Below are 18,181 nucleotides of genomic sequence, written 5' to 3' on the forward strand. Positions count from 1 at the left end.
CACAGGGACAGCCTTATTACTCAGCTCAAGTTTCTTGTGCATTAACAAGTGAACATTTCCACCACAATCAGGACCAAGTTCAAAATGCATGTGACCTATGGTAGGCACAGAAATTTAAAGCAGCAAATCATGTCATATGTGACAAGTTTAAAGCAGCAAAGCATTTCATATGTGCTGGTGGAAGGTGTTTGTGCCACCTCCAACACTGAAGACAGCAGTGAAGAGCATTTCAAACAGCCCCACAAAACCAGCATCTGAGATATCAGATTTTACCATTAGCTCCACCAGTATAAGAGTGCTGTGAGCTCTCCAACCTTGTTTCTTATCAGGTTATATTCTGTTCCAATACTACTCATTCATTACACAGGGTGTCCTTGGCTGGATTCAAGAGAAATCTGACAAGCAAGCATTTTTACCATATTCTATTAATATGATCATTTCAACATTACACACTCCTCTCCTTACCTTCCATGAGAATGGATTGTTTGCAAGGAAAGCCATCAAAAGCTGAATAGCATTTTTGCACGCATTAGCAGACTTATCCAACAGACGTTCCACAGTGAGAGTAACCACAGACTGAAAGCATGCCAGTGGAAGAGCCTATGGGAAAAGAAAAAAATATGCCATTACCTAAATCAACTGCATTGTTCATGCCAGACAAAACAAATGGTAATCCAAATAAGGCTGATTAATGTAAACAGCAGCAGCTTTCAAAACCAATTCAAAAGACCCTTGATATTTTTTCCAGATTTACTCAAGCCATTTCTATATGTCAAACATACACATGGTCAATAAAGAGAACTTTGCTGGACTGAAGGTGACTGATGACCCTCCACTGGACCAGTGATCATGGAGCCTCAATCCTTACCACTGGCACCAGTGGGGAACATACACTGGGAGGATGACAAGTGCACAGTATTTCCAGATGCAGCTCTCTGCATCAAGTGCAATTTCCCTTAAGAGCACACAGAGGCCAGTCAATCCAGGGCTGGTTTCTCCCTCTTTCTCCAAATCCTCAATAAGAATTCCCCACTGGCCAAGCTATAGAGTTGAGATTTCAGCTGAGTAACCAAGCCAAGATTTACCAGCACCCTTTCTGTCCAATCAGTGCTTTGTGCCCTGCCCAAGTAGCTAACACACAAAGCCTGGCACGGGTTCACTTGCTATGCCCCCCCTTCTGCCCGGACTATAAGATAGTTGCCACTGCCACCAGTCAACTCATCAGCTACTTTAAGGCCCTTAAAGGGTGTCCAATCTTACTGTGCAATATTAATACAAATGGTACTTTGACCAAAAGCAAAGTTATTAGGAGTGGCCCACACAGTGTAAACAAATAAATATGGAAGTACTCTCAAAACTTAAATAGCTCTACACAGATCAGCCGCCATGAAAGGGTTAAATATATTTAATAAAAGAACAAGAAAATACTAAATATATATTCACAGTGACAAGAGTTCAAAATCACAGGAAATATTTAAAACACTGAAGGACATTCTCAAAGAAAACTAAACTAAGCTTCACTATATTACTGACTGTATCTAAGAGTTACTATACCCGAGAAACTTGCTTAGAGAGCAAGGCAGATGTGTGGTGAATGGATCTTGTCAGGTCCAGGACATAATGCACTGTCTCGCTAAGACTTTTCAAATTAATATCTACAATATTAATGCTGGGATAGTTTGCAGAATGACATTTCTTGTCATCTGACTATCCCAAGTGAAATTCCCACTGCTGGAAGCTCGCAGTATTTAGCATCTACTTGTTAAAATACATAGACCTCAGATCTTTGGCAGATACTGGAAGGCATAAAGCAATTACATTCCTTCATGCTTTCAAAACTAGTAATTAGTTCACTCTTAAGACAATACAGAAAGCTTTTCAGCACAGACTGTCTTCTAGTTGCCTTGAAAACTGAAAGAACCATCTTTAATTGCATAGTCATAAAGTAATTTAACTTCAGCTATTTTTCTGAAGTTAATCTTCTGTATTGCAGTTTCCACTGTTAAAATATATGCAATTAAACAGTTACAATAGGGCATGTACATTTATGTTCTATTCCAGTAGGGCACACTGGTTGCATTTCAAACAGTACTTTGCAAAAACGTTTTCAACACACACTTCTGTACCAGCAGTTTAATATACATGGCACACAGTTCTAATACATTTGTAACAAGCATCTTCTATAAATCATGTTGATATTCACAAATGACATACAATTTATAAAATTCCAGATAGCTGCGCTAGCAGTATCCCCCTTTGTCACAGTGGCCAAAAGGATGATAAACCCTGAAGATAAATGCCAGATGTAAGAAGATCAAATGACAAGTGCAAAAATAATGACTGATGAAGGGATATATACTAATTTATATCTTAATGATGAAAGTAGGACTAGAACAAATATTTCTACCCTATTACATGAACTCCAAAGGGCCTTTCTCAGTGTCTACACCTCCTTCCTTCCTCTAAGGTTTTCTCTGAAAACCCCACATTCAACAGTACATGTACCATCTACAGGAAAACACTAACATTAAACCCTGCCTAAGGAGTATTTGCCTCTTCCTGACCAAGCAAACTTAAAAATAGTACCAAATCCTAGTGGGAAACAAACTCTTATCAAAGTGGTGGAGAGACACCCAGACACAGAAGGCAGGAGGGCAGTGGCCAAATATGGTAGGTCTCCTCATATTTCATTCACATGTCAAGCAGTACAGAAATGGCTTACCACAGCAGTAGATGTTTGAACCCAATAAAACTGCTGCAGCATGAATTATAAATTATGGGAATTAGTCAGACATATGCAAGTACTGCTAACCAGGCTCCTCAAGTCAAGTCTTTGATGTCCAAGAGCAAACTTTTAGTTATGTACTCACCATAACTTCAGATGTTTGGGATCCATCTCGCCTACATTCTGAATGATGGGTTCGGAGCCGATCCCTCGGCTCCGACTCGGCACGCTTATGCCAAAGAGCGAAGTCTCTTATTGGCTGAGCTTACTATATCCCAGGATGCACCACTACCAGTCCCCCAGATCTAGTTTGTCCGCATACATGCACACACGCATACCCTGCTTATATAACATCGTCAGATGAAACAAGATAAAACAGTTGAACTCAAAACCGTTCAATCTCTTCTGATCTGCAAGGCAGTGGGAAGGAGGGTGGGTATCAGGAATGTAGGCGAGATGGATCCCAAACATCTGAAGTTATGGTGAGTACATAACTAAAAGATGTTATGTGATCCTATCTCGCCTACATTCTGAATGATGGGACAGCGTCCCTAGCACCTGAATCCTGGGTGGCTCACTGGAAAACACTCCTGAGTACCGTGGAACCAAATGATGCTCGTCCTTTAGATGCCACATCCAATTTGTAGTGGGAAATGAAAGTGTGCGGGTTGGACCAAGTAGCCGCAGCACAAATTTCGAAATAGCGAGCTTGGAATGAAAGGCTATAGAAGTAGCCATAGCTCTAGTAGAATGAGCTTTGATAGATGATGTAAGATGTTTATTCAAGAAGAATAGGCCTGAGTTATGCAATCTCTGATCCATTTTGAGATTGTAGCTTTTGTGATGGTTTGACCCAATTTATTATCTGAGAAGGACACAAACAACTGGTCTGACTTACGAAGTTGCTGAGTCCTGTCTAAATAGAAGTGTAATTGCCTGTGAACATCCAATTTATGGAGAGTGTATTCTGCTTCATTAGAGAATTTTGGAAAGAAAACTGGTAGTTCTAGAGATTGTTGAAGACAGAAACTAGAGCAGACCTTTGGGACAAAGGATGGATTAGGCCTAAGTGATACTCTATCCTTGTGGAAAATCAAGTACGGTGGTTTAATAGACAGGGCTTGAAGCTCTGAGACTCTCCTTGCAGAAGTAATAGCCACTAAGAATGCCGTTTTCCAAGACAGATATTTTAATTGCATGTAGCAGCCGGTTCAAAAGGGGAGATGTTAATGCGTGAAGTACCAAATCAAGATCCCACGGAGGTGCAGCATGCAAAACTGGTGGTCTTAACAGACTCGCACCTTTAATGGGCGATTTGCATAGTCTGTTGCTCATCAAAGGAGGATCCGTGGATTCATGGAATTTAGAGATAGCAGCTAGTTGAACTTTAATAGTTGAGACAGAAGATCCCTGATTAAACAGGGATGTTAAGAATTTCAAAACCTCTGGGACAGGAGCAGTGATAGGGTCTAAGCCCTTGAGTTGAGCCCAGATAGCAAACCTCTTCCACTTACTGAGGTACAATTTGTTAGTGGTGGGTTTGTGGGCCGAAGATAAAATGTGAACTACTTCGGGTCTAGTGTGTGACTTCTAACTAAGGTTGGAAGTGGAGGAGCCAAGCTGTCAATTTCAGAGATTGAAGGGACTGATGCCAATGTCCCGACTGATGGATTAGCAAATCCGGGATCAGGTCTAAAGTCCACGGATCGTCCACTGCATGCTTTTTCAGGTAAGGAAACCATATCTGACGAGGCCAGTATGGGGCAATCAGAATCATTGAAGACCCTAGTTGAGAAGCTTTTTGAATAACTTTGGGAAGGAGTGGAATTGGAGGAAAGGCATAAAGTAGCCCTGTTGGCCAAGGTTGTGCTAGAGCATCCATGGCTGGTACTTCCTGATGTGGAATCAAGGAGAAGAACCTTGCACTTGGTGTTCTGTGGAGTTGCAAATAGGTCGCAGCACGCGTCCCCATCTCTTGAAAACCTGGGCTGCTACTGTGCGGTTCAGAGACCATTCGTGAGGAGAGAATTATCCTGCTTAATTTGTCCGCCAATACATTTGACTTTCCGGGATGTGGGTCGCTACCAAGAAGCGGTTGGTAGCTACAGCCCATTCCGACACTCTCATGGCCTCTCTGCAAACGGGGTACCATCTGGTCCCCCCTTGTTTGTTCAGATACCAAACCACCGACATCTTGTCTGTGTGGATGGCGATGATGCCCTGAGGAAGAAACTTGTGTAAGGCCTGTAGGGATAGAAGTACAGCCCTCATCTCCAACACGTTGATGTGGAGAGGAGCTTCTTCCGAAGCCAAGAGCCCTGAACTAGCCTGCCCAGACAATGCCCCCACCCTATCTGGGAGGCATCTGTCGTCAGGGTAACCACGGAGGGAGAACAAAGGGTTTTCCCTGATCCAAGTTGGATGTCTGAAGCCACCAGCGAAGGTCCCTTTGCATATGTCCGTAATCATGATGTGATGATTGAGGGAAGATCCTGAAAGGACCATTGAGTTGACAAGAGCCACTGAAGAATCCTCATGTGTAATCTTGCTAGAGGAACTAAAAGAACCGTGGCAGACATTGAGCCTAAGACCTGTAGGACCATCCTGGCTGGGGCTTTGGATCTCGAGATCAGAGCTTGAACTTGGCCCTGTAAAGTTCGGATCCTTTCGGCAGGAAGAAAGGCGCATCAATCTTGAGTCTATCTCTGCTCCTATAAACTTTATGCGTTGAGAGGGCAGCAAGACAGACTTTGACCAATTGAATGTAATCCCTAGGGAAACACCCAGGAGATGGTGGCTTTGAGGTTGTCCATTAGTAGATGCCTGGTGGTGGCAGTCAGGAGCCAGTCGTCGAGATAGGGAAACACTTGGAATCCAAGACTTCTCAGGTGAGCCGTCACTACTGCCAAACACTTGGTGAACACCCTGGGGCTGTGGTGAGACCAAAGGGCAGAGCACAAAATTGGTAATGACTGACTCCCAGGCTGAAGCGCAGATACCTTCTGGACGCCTGATGTATCGGAATGTGATAATAGGCGTCCTTGAGGTCTATGGAGCACATCCAAACATCCTTCTCCAACAACGGGAGAATGGATTGTAACGTGACCATTCGAATCTGGATTTCGTGACGGATTGGTTCAGTCTGCTGAGATCAATATTGGTCTCAGGTCCCCTGTCTTTTGGCACTAAAAAGAACCTGGAGTAATTTCCTGATCCGATCTGGTCTGTGGGGACGGTTGGATGACTCCTTTTCTAGCTGCTCTAAAGCTTCTGCGGCTGCTATTTCCCTTTGACTGGGTGGTGGGTCCGGGATTCTCTTGGACGGAGGGTGTGAGTCTTTGAATGGGATGGTGTAACCTCCGGCAATGATCCAAGCACCCATCTGTCCTGAGTGATTGACTCCCAGGCTTTTAGGTGCTTGGCAAAACGACACCCGACTGGCTCCGGAGCAGCACAGCCGGGCAATCCCTCATGTCGTGTGGGAGGCTGAAGAGCCACGAAAGGACTCGCGGTCTCCAGAATTGCGGGGCCCTCTGCCGCCTCTGGGATGGCGTCTCCCTGAAAAATTTCCCCGACCTGTGCCTCTGGACGGAATCTTCCTGCTGTTGGGAGAAAAACTTGCGAGATTTTCGGAACCACATTTTCCCCCCTCCTTTGGCCTTGGGGTAAGGCCGAAAGGGAGTGGAATAACGGGCACCTACGGCAGATAACGTTTTCCCTCTTGCTCACAGCGGGTAAGGGTGTCTTTCACCTTGGGTCCAAACAATGAGGACCCATCAAAGGGAGCGTCGGCGAAGGAAGACTTGAAGGCCTCCGCAAACTGACACAAGCGGAGCCAGGCTTGTCTACGTAGAGCCACGCCTGTGCCTGCCGCTCTACCGCCCCTTCGGCCACATAGGAAATGAGCCTCATGGACGAGTTAGAAATTGACGTAAGGATAGCCAACTGAGAGCTAACCGACTGGGCTAGCTGCTCAGGTAGGTTACCCGAGAGGGAATCTGACAACTCCTTGACCAGATCCCTCTGAAGCCTGGTAAAATGTGCCAAGTAATTCAGAGACCTTAAGGTAAAGGCCGCTGAAGTGAGGGTGCGCTTCCGTACCTATCCATACTCCTAGACTCCTTATTAGGAGGATGGATAGACGCGTTGAAGCCTCTGCCACGTCCTGTTGTGTAGCAGATGCCACCACCATGGCATCTACAGCCACGCCTTTAGTAAGGAACTCCTTCTCGGGGAGCAGATAAAATTTATTTGGACGAGAAGGGACTGGTTCCACGGTATCTGGATGTTCCCACGCCCGACAAACTAAATCCAGAAGCTCGTCAAGGCGGAGACACCCAGGAGGCGGAGGGCTGAGCCCCAAAGGCCTTGAGGAGCACTGATTCGTCAGCAGAGGGGGGTTTGGATATCCAGCCGCCTCGTTGTTTGAGGATCTCTAAGATGTCTGCAAATGAGACATCATCCGAGGGCGACTGGGGACCCCTCCGCATCATCCATATCAGTGTCGATGTAATAGACTCGGGGGAGTCCACGTGCTTCCTCTTGCACGATCTCTTCCTTGGGGGTTCCTCTGAAGACAACTCCGAAGAACCCTCAGGAGGAGGGAACCCCCACTGGGGGTAACCTCAGGCCTCGGGGCTCCGCTGGTTCTGGACAGGGAACTGCCAAAGACCCAGTCTCCACGCCCAGGAAGGTGCTGGTAAAACCGGAGAGATGGCGAAGAGGACTTGGCCAAGGCACTCCTCATGGCCCTGAAAGCCGGACCCCCAGAATCCTGGGAGTGTCCGGTCTCCGGAGCCATGATAGTCGACGGAAGTCCCGCCGAAGCACCGAGAGGGAGGCTCGGAACCGAAAGCATAGGTCCCGAAACATCACCCTCGGGTCCAGCCGAAGAAGTCCGCGTACCAAACTCGGACCCGAGGACCCGGGTTGGAGTAAGGGTCGGAGCCGACCCTGAGATCTCCACCGGCTCCAACAGCACCTGCTCCGACGGAGCCGAAGCAGTCGGAGGAGGAATGGCAATGGGGTGGGCCATGGTCATCGGCTCCGAAGCCAACTGGGTCGGAACCGAAACAAATTTTTGGAAGACTGGGGACTGGAACAGTCTTTGGAGCACCCTGTCTATATCAGAATCCGACATCCTCAAAGACCGAGAGGAAACAGAACGGGTTCGAGAAGGCCTCTCCATCGGCCCCAAGGGACTAGGGGACCGGCTCGGCGACTTCGATGAGAATCGGCGCCGAGGAATACTCACACCAGATTCCATCGGTGCCGAGGTAGACTTCGGCCGAGGAGGAAGTGTCTGAGCGGCGACCCTTGTCGGCTCCGAGCAGTGGAGCCGGCGAAGGTGACCCGCCTCGATGCCGCAGCCATCGGCTCCGAAGCCAGAGGAGTCGATACTGGTGGCATCGAGGCAGACCGTTCGACCTCGGCTCCGAAGTCTTTGGAGCCGAAGGAGAGGCCTGCCTAGGTCTCTTGGCAGTCGGATCCGACGGACTGGTCGGAACCGAAGCCCTTTTCTTTTTGGCAGGAGCCGGAGAGGATGCCAAGGCTTCTTCAAAAGAGGGTTTAATTAACCCCTTAAGAATCAATTTATTTTTCCTCTCCTGGAGGACCCTTGAGGAAAAAGCGTGACATACGCTGCATGACTCCTGCAAGTGCTTTGCCCTAGACAATATACACAGAGCAAATGATCGTCAGTAATAGACATCTTAAAACCACATTTGAACATTTTTTAAAGCCCGAAGGCCTAGGGGTTTGAGACATGATGTTCAACAATTCTTTGACAGGAATTCAAACAACTATAGATTTGCTTGTGATAAATCTAAGCTTATAGTTAAAGTTTAACACAAACACTAGCTGTAAATGACAGGGAACTCTCAACTACTGTAGACTAGAGACCCTGAAAGGTTTTCAAAGGTTGACCGTCTGGGAAGGCCCTGGATGTAAGGGGGGCCGAAAACAAACTCAACCCAATCACACACAACAATCTTCACAATCCAAACGTACACAAAGAAGCGATAGCCGTTAAAACAGCTTTTGTGACCAAAAAACAGCAAAAAACTGACAGAAAAGTAGTTAATAAAAGCTACTCAGCCCAGCCAGCTCGAGACCACGTCTTCGCAGGGAAGCGGCAAACGAGATCTGGGGGACTGGTAGTGGTGCATCCTGGGATATAGTAAGCTCAGCCAATAAGAGACTTCGCTCTTTGGCATAAGCGTGCCGAGTCGGAGCCGAAGGATCGGCTCCGAACCCATCATTCAGAATGTAGGCGAGATAGGATCACATAACATCTGATCTTCATGCCACAGATGTCAGCCTAGCCTACTGTAGTGTTGGGTAAAAAGGAGACATCAGTCCTTGCCATATTTGGTGTACACCCACAAAGGGATCATGCCCAACTGACCTGGGTTACAGGATAACCTACTGATCAGCAGGTCTTAAGGATTTACTTTGGAAGTACATGGGGATAAATGGGGGGCTGCATAAACTCATGCACACACACACCCTTCTCTTTAGTTTGTAAAATAAAGTGAAACGACCCCCCCCCCTCATAGAAGTGATTGCTGCCTCGGACATTACTGTTGCAGTCAGAACTGCACTACAGTCATCATATGGATCACTGATGCATTAGCCATAACAACTGGAAGGAAACACTAAAGCAGTATTGGGCCAATGCCAGCTCTAGACAGATTACGTTACAGTAGCATTAGTGAAGACTGCCCATCTCCCAGAAAATGCATCCAACTCATGGTGCTCAAAGATGTAGAAAGAGGTCAAGGTAGCTGACTCCCAAATGCCCTTAGTAAACACAATCTTGAAAAAGACAACTGATGTAGCTGCTACCCTACTAAAAGAACATTTTACCTTTTGATTCAATTTTTCTATTGCACTCAAAACAGAATAATGCAGTTAGCCTACCATTTCAATAAGGTCTATGCGGGTACAGCCACTCTCAAATTTGTCATGTCTGGGAGATTAACATTTTTCTGATTTTCTGCACTCTGGTTTCGGCCAATTAACAACTCAACTGCATGGGTACAAAACAAAAGAAAAAAAATCCCAAAGATACAAGTTGTATAAAATCATACTATAATGGTAGATGTCCTCTTCACTGTTGCAATATTCATTACAATAGGAATCCCCTGCCAAGAGCAGCCCAATATATGGCCATTATACCAAAGCCTTTAGGTTGCTTTAAGGTACGCTGTACATCATGTGTATGCTCCTTTAGTAGCATAAAGGGGACTTCCAGACATACCATCCTCAGAACTGTGAGCCCCAGCAGGAATGCCAGTCCAAAGAATACAGAGGTAATCAGTACATCCAGAACAGAAATGGACCAGAGAGAGGAGGAGGGAGTGAATACTACAGCAGTGAAGAGAAGGGCATATACTGTTGTGGTAAGACTTTACACAACTGTACTATGTCCTTCCAATTTCACTGTTGCTGCAGTATTCATTACAATAGGAATAGTGCCAAAGCTCAGGAAGAGACAGAGAAGGAAGGACCAGCAGAGCTCTCTAGGAAGCCATGAAGGATGGTCTTAGCAAAATCAGTTCTGAAAATTCCATCCAACTTGTAGTGATTGGTAAATTTATGTACAGAAGTCCAGGTAGCTCCCTCAGGAATAGAGTTGGTATCCAAACCCTTGAAGAGCACTAGAAGGGATCACAGCTCTAGTAGAATGAGCCTTAACAGAAGGAAGTCCCTTACCATAAAAGGAACAAAAAGAAATGGCTTTCGAAATCCAAGAAGAAAGTTTGCTCGGACATGGCCAATCCTAAGGACCTAGGAAAAAAGGATTAGTACAAAGGGACACCCCGTCCTTATGAAACACCAAGAAAGGAGGACAAGCTATAAGGGCTTGAAGCTCAGATGCCAATCTGGCAAAAGGGCTAACAAAAGTACAAGTCTTCCAAAAACAATGTTGCAAGGAAGCTGAACCTCAAATGGAGCTTGGGTCAATTTTTCTAAAGCAAAATTAAAGGTACCAGGGAGGAGGAACAGGTTTCCAGGCAGGTCTAAGATGAAGGACAACTAAAAATTTTTAGCTTCAAATCTGGAAGCTAAAGGAGGTGGATAAAGGCAGACAAGCAGCGATAGCTGATAAGTGGGCCTTAACAGAAGAATAAGCCAACCTAGCACTGAGCAGTTCACACAGATAAAGAACCAAAAAGGAATATCTACAAAAACTGGATCCAGGTTACAAGTATGACACCAAAACAGAACACCTCTTACATTTGGATAAGTAGAATTTCCTGACTTCCTGCAGGACCCTAAGCACGTTCTCAGAAAATAAAAGGTGCCTTTGTGGAATCAAAATCACGGTGCTAGTTGAAAAGTGGACAGGAGGATGGATGAGAGATCCCTCGTGTTGTGAGTACGTCCACCCTGGGAGGTAACTTGTGATTGCCTTTGACTAAATGCAGGAGGGAACCAATGCTGTCTCGGCCACAAGAGACTCACCAATCACCAGCAAGATGTTGGGAGTATCCTGTTCAATTTTTAACAGGACTTTTGGAATGAGAAGAAGGGGAGGAAATGCACAGAGAAACATCCCCTTCCAGGAGAAACAGAGGACACCTACCTTCCAAACCAGAGGACCTAGGACTCTGGCACAAAATAAAGGAAGTTGTCTATTCAGAGGTGAGGCAGAGATTTGGAGTGCCCCACTGGTTGACACTGTCCAGAAACACATTCCTATGAAGCATCCATTCGTGGGATTAAGTTATGGACCTGCTCAAAGTCAGCCACAGTGTTTTGTATGATGCCTGTGCACTGGCCCAGTAATCAAGGAGCCTCAATCCTCACCACTAACACCAATGATGGGCGTGCATATTGGGAGGATAACAAGTACACACACAGTAAAGTACAATTTCCCTTAAGAGCACACAGAGATCACAGTCAGTCTGGGGCTGGTTTCTCCCTTTCTCTCCAGAACCCCAATAAGACTCCCCACTGGCACAGCTATAGAGTGGAGTCCTTAGCCAGGGTTCCAAGCCAAGTCCTCCCAGCACTCCCTCTGTCCAACCAGTGCTTTGTGTCCCTGCCGAAGTAGCTGATATACGCACATTTGAGATATGATTTACAAACACACACACACTCCTGGGGAAAGTTGGCATAGGTTCACTAGGTACGTCCCTTCTGCCCAGGCTATAAGGTAGTTATCCACTGCTGCCAGAACCCCTAATATCAACTACTAAGGCCCTTACCAAAGGGTGTCCAATTTTACTGTGCAATATTATCCAATTAGTGTTTACAGAACTTTAGGCTATTAGAGTGGCTTAGTACAGTATCACTAAATACATGCAAGTACTCTAGTGCTTAAATTATCTCTACACAAAACAGCCACAGTTGAAAGGTTTAAAAATATTTAATAAATAATAAAAGCACAAGACAAATCTCCTCAATTCAACACAGTGCTAGTAGAGAGTTCAGACACAGGAACTTTAAAACAATACTGAAGGATAGTCTGACATAGAAAACAGCTAGTCTAATCTTACTATTTTCTATCCAAATCTAGGAGAAACAATGTTCTACATAACTTACATACAGAGCAAAGTCAGATTGCTGGTGATGTCAGTTCTGAAGACAAATGCAAAATGCTCTCTCAGATCTTTAAGTTGATAATACATCACTGCTGACTCATTTTAGAATACATCATTCTTAACACTTATCTGGCTCCCAGGCTAACAGAAACTCTAAAATTTACATTTCTTAGTAAGCTTGTACCTAGGTCAGGAAGCCACAGCAATAAAAGACACTATAAATGTAAAATCTAGCAATTAACTCTTGTCCTAAAACAATAGAAAGAATTCCTTCATCCAGACATCCTGTCTCCAAGCTCTGAGATCAGTCATAAAATGCTTTACTTTATCAGCTTTCTTCCAGCAAGGTGCACTATGGTCACATTTTTGAAGTTCAGAACATATAACTGTTTTTCTTACACTGGTAAAACAGCCTGTGGATTATTATTAATATTTACAATGACATAGAATTATCTATAAAATTCTATCTAGTTGGGCTGGCAGCCTTTCAGTTTTTCACATTTTGACCTGATGGAATATAAACTGCCTGAAATGTCACTTGATACTGGATCGCCAGTTCCCACACTAGGAGTGCCAACTGTCAAAGATAAGATCTGCCCCCCCCCCTGTTTGCTGACATACCACATCACTGTGATGATGTCTGTAAACACCTTGAAAGGTCCTGGGGAAAATAGAGGATAAAGTCTGAAGAGCCAGCAGCAGACCTCTCGATCTGACACTGGATGTGTTTTCCGTTGATGAGGAGACTACACCCCCTACCCTTTAGGGAACTGAATAATGCTCCCCATCCCACATCTGAAGTGTCTGATCAGTTCCCGAGAGAGAAAAGGTAGATGAAAAGGGAGCTCTGGATTGAGAGTTAACTGCTGAATCTACCACTACTCCCGCTTGAGACATGGCAGAAGAGGAACTACATAATCGAGGAGATGAGAATGTTGGACCCAAACTAACCTCAGAAACCAGTGAAGCTTTCTCATGTGGAGTTTGGCAAAAGGAAGAACAGGAATGGGGGGGAAGCCATGATTCACAGAACTCTCAAACTCCCTGGCTGTAATTGAAGCTGGAGGAAGAAAAAAGAAATGAGAGTTGCGGCCTTGTGAGGAGGCAGGGATGCCAGCATATGGACCATCTGGATCCTGCACCCCAGAAAAACATGGTGTTGAGAAGGAGTCAGAAAACGATAAGTTTATTGTGAATGCCAGGATTTGCATAAGAGAAATGGCAAAATGGAGATTTTGCAACAAGGTCTCTGGAGAAGCCTGAAAGGAGGTAGTCCAAGCAAGGAAAAACTTAGCTCCCCCCTTAGCCTGCAAAAAGCTATCACAGGAACAAGGCATTTGGTGAATACCCTTGGAGCAGTAAGCCAAAGGGCAAAGCAGAGAACTGAAAATGGCAGGAAGCAGAGAAATGTAAAAACTTCCTGAAAAGGGGATGAATTGGGATATGAAGATAAGCATCCTTCAGGTCTAGAGACACCATATAACCTGAGGAAGCAGAAGAGGAAATGTCTGAAAGAACATCCAAAAAGAGGGGACCTTCAAAAAGGTATTTAGATGAGAGAAGGCTAGAATTGGTCTCCAAGTACCCTTCCTGGGCACCAGAAATATTCTGGAGTAAAGCTTCCTCCCCTTTAGGAAACTGGAACTTCCTTAATAGTTCCCAGAGTCAAGACATCAGGAAGCATTCCTGGAAAGGGCAGCTGTTCCTGAGGTGGCTGAGGAATTCCCATAAAAGGGGGAAGAGATTTCCCGATCATGAAATACCCTTGGCAGATAATGAACAGAACCCACGAGTCTAGAGTAATAGTTAACCAAACATGAAGAGAGGAATGTGGCTGAGAAGAACTGGATAAACAGCGCCTGGTTTATCAGGAAAAGGAGACTTCTGGGGCACATTAGTCAGAGTAGCTTTTGCAGGAGCAGCCTGCTTCCCACCTTTCTTACCCTTAGGGGAAGGGCAAGACTGCCTACGAACAAAGCTTGGCTTATTGGAGTAATTTCTCTTAAATTAAGGCACATGAGAAAGAAAGACAAAAGTTCCTGTAATGCCTTGCCCTATCCTGAAGAGACTTAAAGCAGCAGTAGATTTGCCAAACAAATGTTTATTGTCCAGAGGAGCATCCATCAACTTAGCCTTAGTATGAGGCAAAGGATGAAATTGAAGCCAGAAATATCTCATCACAGACTCAAAGGCAGCAGCTGCTGCATCATAACTACACTTATGGAATGACGAGCCACCTGGGAAGAATTCCCTAACAGGGAAAGAGATGAAGTCTTCCCTTCAGAGTCAGGGAGATCAGAAATTGCCCGACAGGCCTGGGAAAGAGCAGACATGTATCTAGACATATGGGTCTGATAATTGACAGCCCTGAAAGCTAAGGTAGCTTTTGGATAATTCTGCTATCTTTATTAGAAGGAAGCAACTTGGGAAAAGGTAACAACTGAGATGGCTTGTCAGAAGCCACAGACACCATCGAAGGGTCAGCAGAAGGGCACTTATATAGAAATGTACAGTTCTGAGGTGCCAAATAAAACCGATTGGATTTCTTGGGGGCATGGGGGCAGGCATCAGGAGCCTCAGAAGCATGAGAAAAGGCATCCAAAGTGGCCACAACAGAAGGAACAGCAGAAGGTCTGGTAGAATCGTTTATAGGAGCTCATAATACATCTTCTGTACCTCAGAAACCTGAGCACAATCCTATTTAAAAAAAATCCCATCATTCTTGAGATTGAGAGTCTGATGAAGAGGAATCTACTAGTCCTGACACTCCTTTCAAGGAGATTTCTTTTGGGGACACAGTCTAAAGGAGGAGGAATCTGAGATGAGTAAGCAAGGGATTCCTCATCTGAATTCACCTCCTCTCCAGGAATCCTGTTCTCTGGGTCTTTTAACTGAAGTAGATGACCGAGGGGGGATAGCGATCAGTAACTCTCTGAGGAGGTTTCAAAGCCCAAGCATTAAACAACTACTGGATGAAAGTCTGCCACTCTGTGGGTCCTTAGGAGCTGGAAAAATATGTTTAGTGTTCTGCTTTTTCTTAAAGGAGACATCCACCTTATAAAACTTGGCAAGCTCAAACCCTGGACAGCATTCAATAATAGTTGGAACGACTTCTGACCAAAATTTAAGGAACACCTCAAGCCCCTCAGAAATCAGCCAAGGTTCTCCCTGAACAAACAAAGCAGATGTTTGCAAAGCCTCCAAGGACATGCTTAAGGCTGGATCCACGCCAGCATCTAAAACATATGGTGGAAGAATCCAACGGGATGATGGGTGATCCTCCAGGCTTCCGCTTGCCTCAGGAGAGATTTCCAGCAGGGACTGTACAGGAGAATAATCCGGGCTAGATTTTTTGTCCGCCTTTTATCCGCCTTCTTCATGAATAAGCTGCCTCCTCGGAGCGGGAAGTTCCTTCCACTGTGTCTTTAGCTAAAAAGCTTAAAACGTTTATTCTACAAATCCAAAGTCAAAGATGGTAAGACTATGGAGGGTCCTAGGAACAATAGCCTGACAAATTGAACAGAATGTATGGTCATGAGAAGCGCCCAGACAAAACAAGCACTTCTCATGGTGGTCTTTATGGGAAATCTGTCTCCCACACTGGCATTTACTCTTCTTGGATGACATGGAAACCCCACAAGCAACAAAAGGTAAAGATAACATACAACCCCCCCCCCCCCCCCCAAGGGTGCACTTATCTGAAATTGCTTGATAAACCAGCAAAGGAATGGGCATGCACATCAATGGCAAAGAAGTTCTAAGGATGGTATGTCAAGACAGCACCTTTATACCCCTAAGCTATGCAAGGAGCTTAAGCGTGACAAACTATGTACCTTAAAGCAACCTAAAGGTTTTGGTATATTGGCTAGATGTTGGGAGTACAGCTTGCTGGGAAACGAAACAGTTTGGGAATCGGGAAAGTCAGCAACATGTATGATGGCCAGTTCCCATAATTTAGGATTGCTACTTAAGCAGCAATGCTAATTCAGTAAACTGTATATACATGTAAGTTAAAATAGCCTCTCTCTACAAACTCAGGCAAAGCTTACAAAGCCAAAGAACACAGTTTCACGGGACAGAAAATTGGAAAAAATAAGCTACACAGTCCTGGATATAGACAGAATGCAGGTCCGGGGAACATTCCTCATTCCAAGTAGCAGCAGGTTCTCTTGCACAATGACATCAGCTGCCTGTTATTCATAGTTCTGCAGCTACTTTTGAACGTTCGGATCTTGTGCAGATTCACCGCATAGTCCACTCACCTATTACATTTTAATTATCTCGTTGTCTATCATCACCTCAGTGAATGTATGGCATGCAGGTAACTGTCCTATTACTTCCCTAGTAGTACATCAAGAATAACTGTGCTTTAAAGTGTGGGTATACCAGATTACTTCAAACATCTGAAATGCATAATTTAGCCTTGAATAATATCTTCCCCTTATTTGCCATCCTAAAGATAACAATGTGGGTATACCACATTGTAAAGAAGTGATAAAGTTAAATATAGTGTAATGCTGAGTTGCATATCTTTACAAAACTTTGGAGATTTATACAAATATTTTGGCATCGAGTTTTTGGCCAAGGATTTGGCAACAGCCATTTCTCCATTTTAAACCCTCTTGCAAGATGTGTGCATCTTGGCGGAAATCTACAACGGTTCCCAATTCACAATCTGCGAATTTGGCGAGCCAGAGGCCCTGAATGCTAGCCTTGACTTCCAAGAAATAGATGCCAAACAGGAGATGGCGCAGCACAGAACCCAGGGGTACTCCACTGGTGACCAGTCTTCTTGGAAGTTCTCACTTATTCTAACTTCATGGGTCTCGTCTGTGAGCCAGCCGGCAATCCAGAGACTTGTGTAGGGATTTAAGTCCAGAATGTGTCAATGCCTTAGTAAGGTATTGTACTGAATGCCTTGGCTAGTTCAGGATATATAGTATTCAACATTTTACCCTCTTCCATTGTCTTGGTGACCCTGTCCAAGACATCTACCTGGTTAAGTAGGCACGACCTTCCGCAAGGGTCAAGCTGGGATGGGCCCAGCTTCTATAGATTGCCAATGCCCTTGTTAATTTGACAGTGTGAGGGGACATTGCTTTTACCAAACGGTATGATGATGCATTTTTTTGCATTCAGTTTGAGACCAAGACAGCAGTCGTTGGTCTGAGCAAGACCCTCAAGAAGAAGTATACTGACATAATTTGGGGATTCAGTAAATGCACCCAGTTTGCAGTCATCTGCAAACTTGGTTAGCCACAGCCCCTTAGTTTTGTCCTGAACCACTGAAGTATATATCAATTAGTAAGGGGCCCAGCACTGACCCTTGGGAGCACCTCACTGGTGACAGGTCTGCTGGTTGATGTGGATTCACCCACTTTGATAGTGTGTGATCTAGTCGGCAACCCATCTTACAACAAAGGGGTTTACATTCAGTTTTCTAAGTTTATTGGTAATGCCAGAGTGTGGGGTTGTGTCAAAGGCCTTTACCAAATCAAGATATGCTGTGCGCAGAAATCTGCCCTCATCAATGGCCCTGGTCGCATTTACGAAGAAATCCACTAGGTTTAACGAGCAGAATCTGCCCTTAAAGCCTAACTGGGTTGGACTAATGGTTTGGAGGTCGCTTATGTCTTTACAAGGTCCATGATGATATGCTCCATGGCTTTACAGACAAGGCTGGTCAAACTTATGGGTCTATAATTCCCTGCGTCTGTTGCTAAGCCACCTTTGTGCAGGGGAATAATTACTCCTGTCCTACATTCTGCAAGAACAAAGCCAGTGGTCAGGCTGTGATTAAACAGGGCACTTATTGGTGATGCTAGCTCATGTTTTAGTTTGTTAAGAAGACATCCTGGGATGCCGTCTGGTCCCACAGAGGCTGTTTTTTTCTTTTCCTTAGACA

The 18,181-nt window shown here is 45.0% G+C and overlaps 1 protein-coding gene across 1 annotated transcript in view; it reads right to left on the reverse strand.

Annotated features, from left to right (window-relative positions):
• The window catches only part of NCAPD2 (non-SMC condensin I complex subunit D2), a 1,714,408-nt gene that overhangs the window by 1,187,239 nt on the left and 508,988 nt on the right, over window positions 1–18,181 (reverse strand). Inside the window, exon 11 of the mRNA XM_044079588.1 lies at window positions 466–600. Within this exon, the coding sequence (XP_043935523.1) occupies window positions 466–600 (135 nt within the window). The remainder of the gene's footprint in view (window positions 1–465; window positions 601–18,181) is intronic.

This window comes from Protopterus annectens, chromosome 8.part0 (genome assembly GCF_019279795.1).
Source record: "Protopterus annectens isolate FY-2018-M chromosome 8.part0, PAN1.0, whole genome shotgun sequence".
In the NCBI taxonomy this organism is placed as follows: domain Eukaryota; kingdom Metazoa; phylum Chordata; order Ceratodontiformes; family Protopteridae; genus Protopterus; species Protopterus annectens.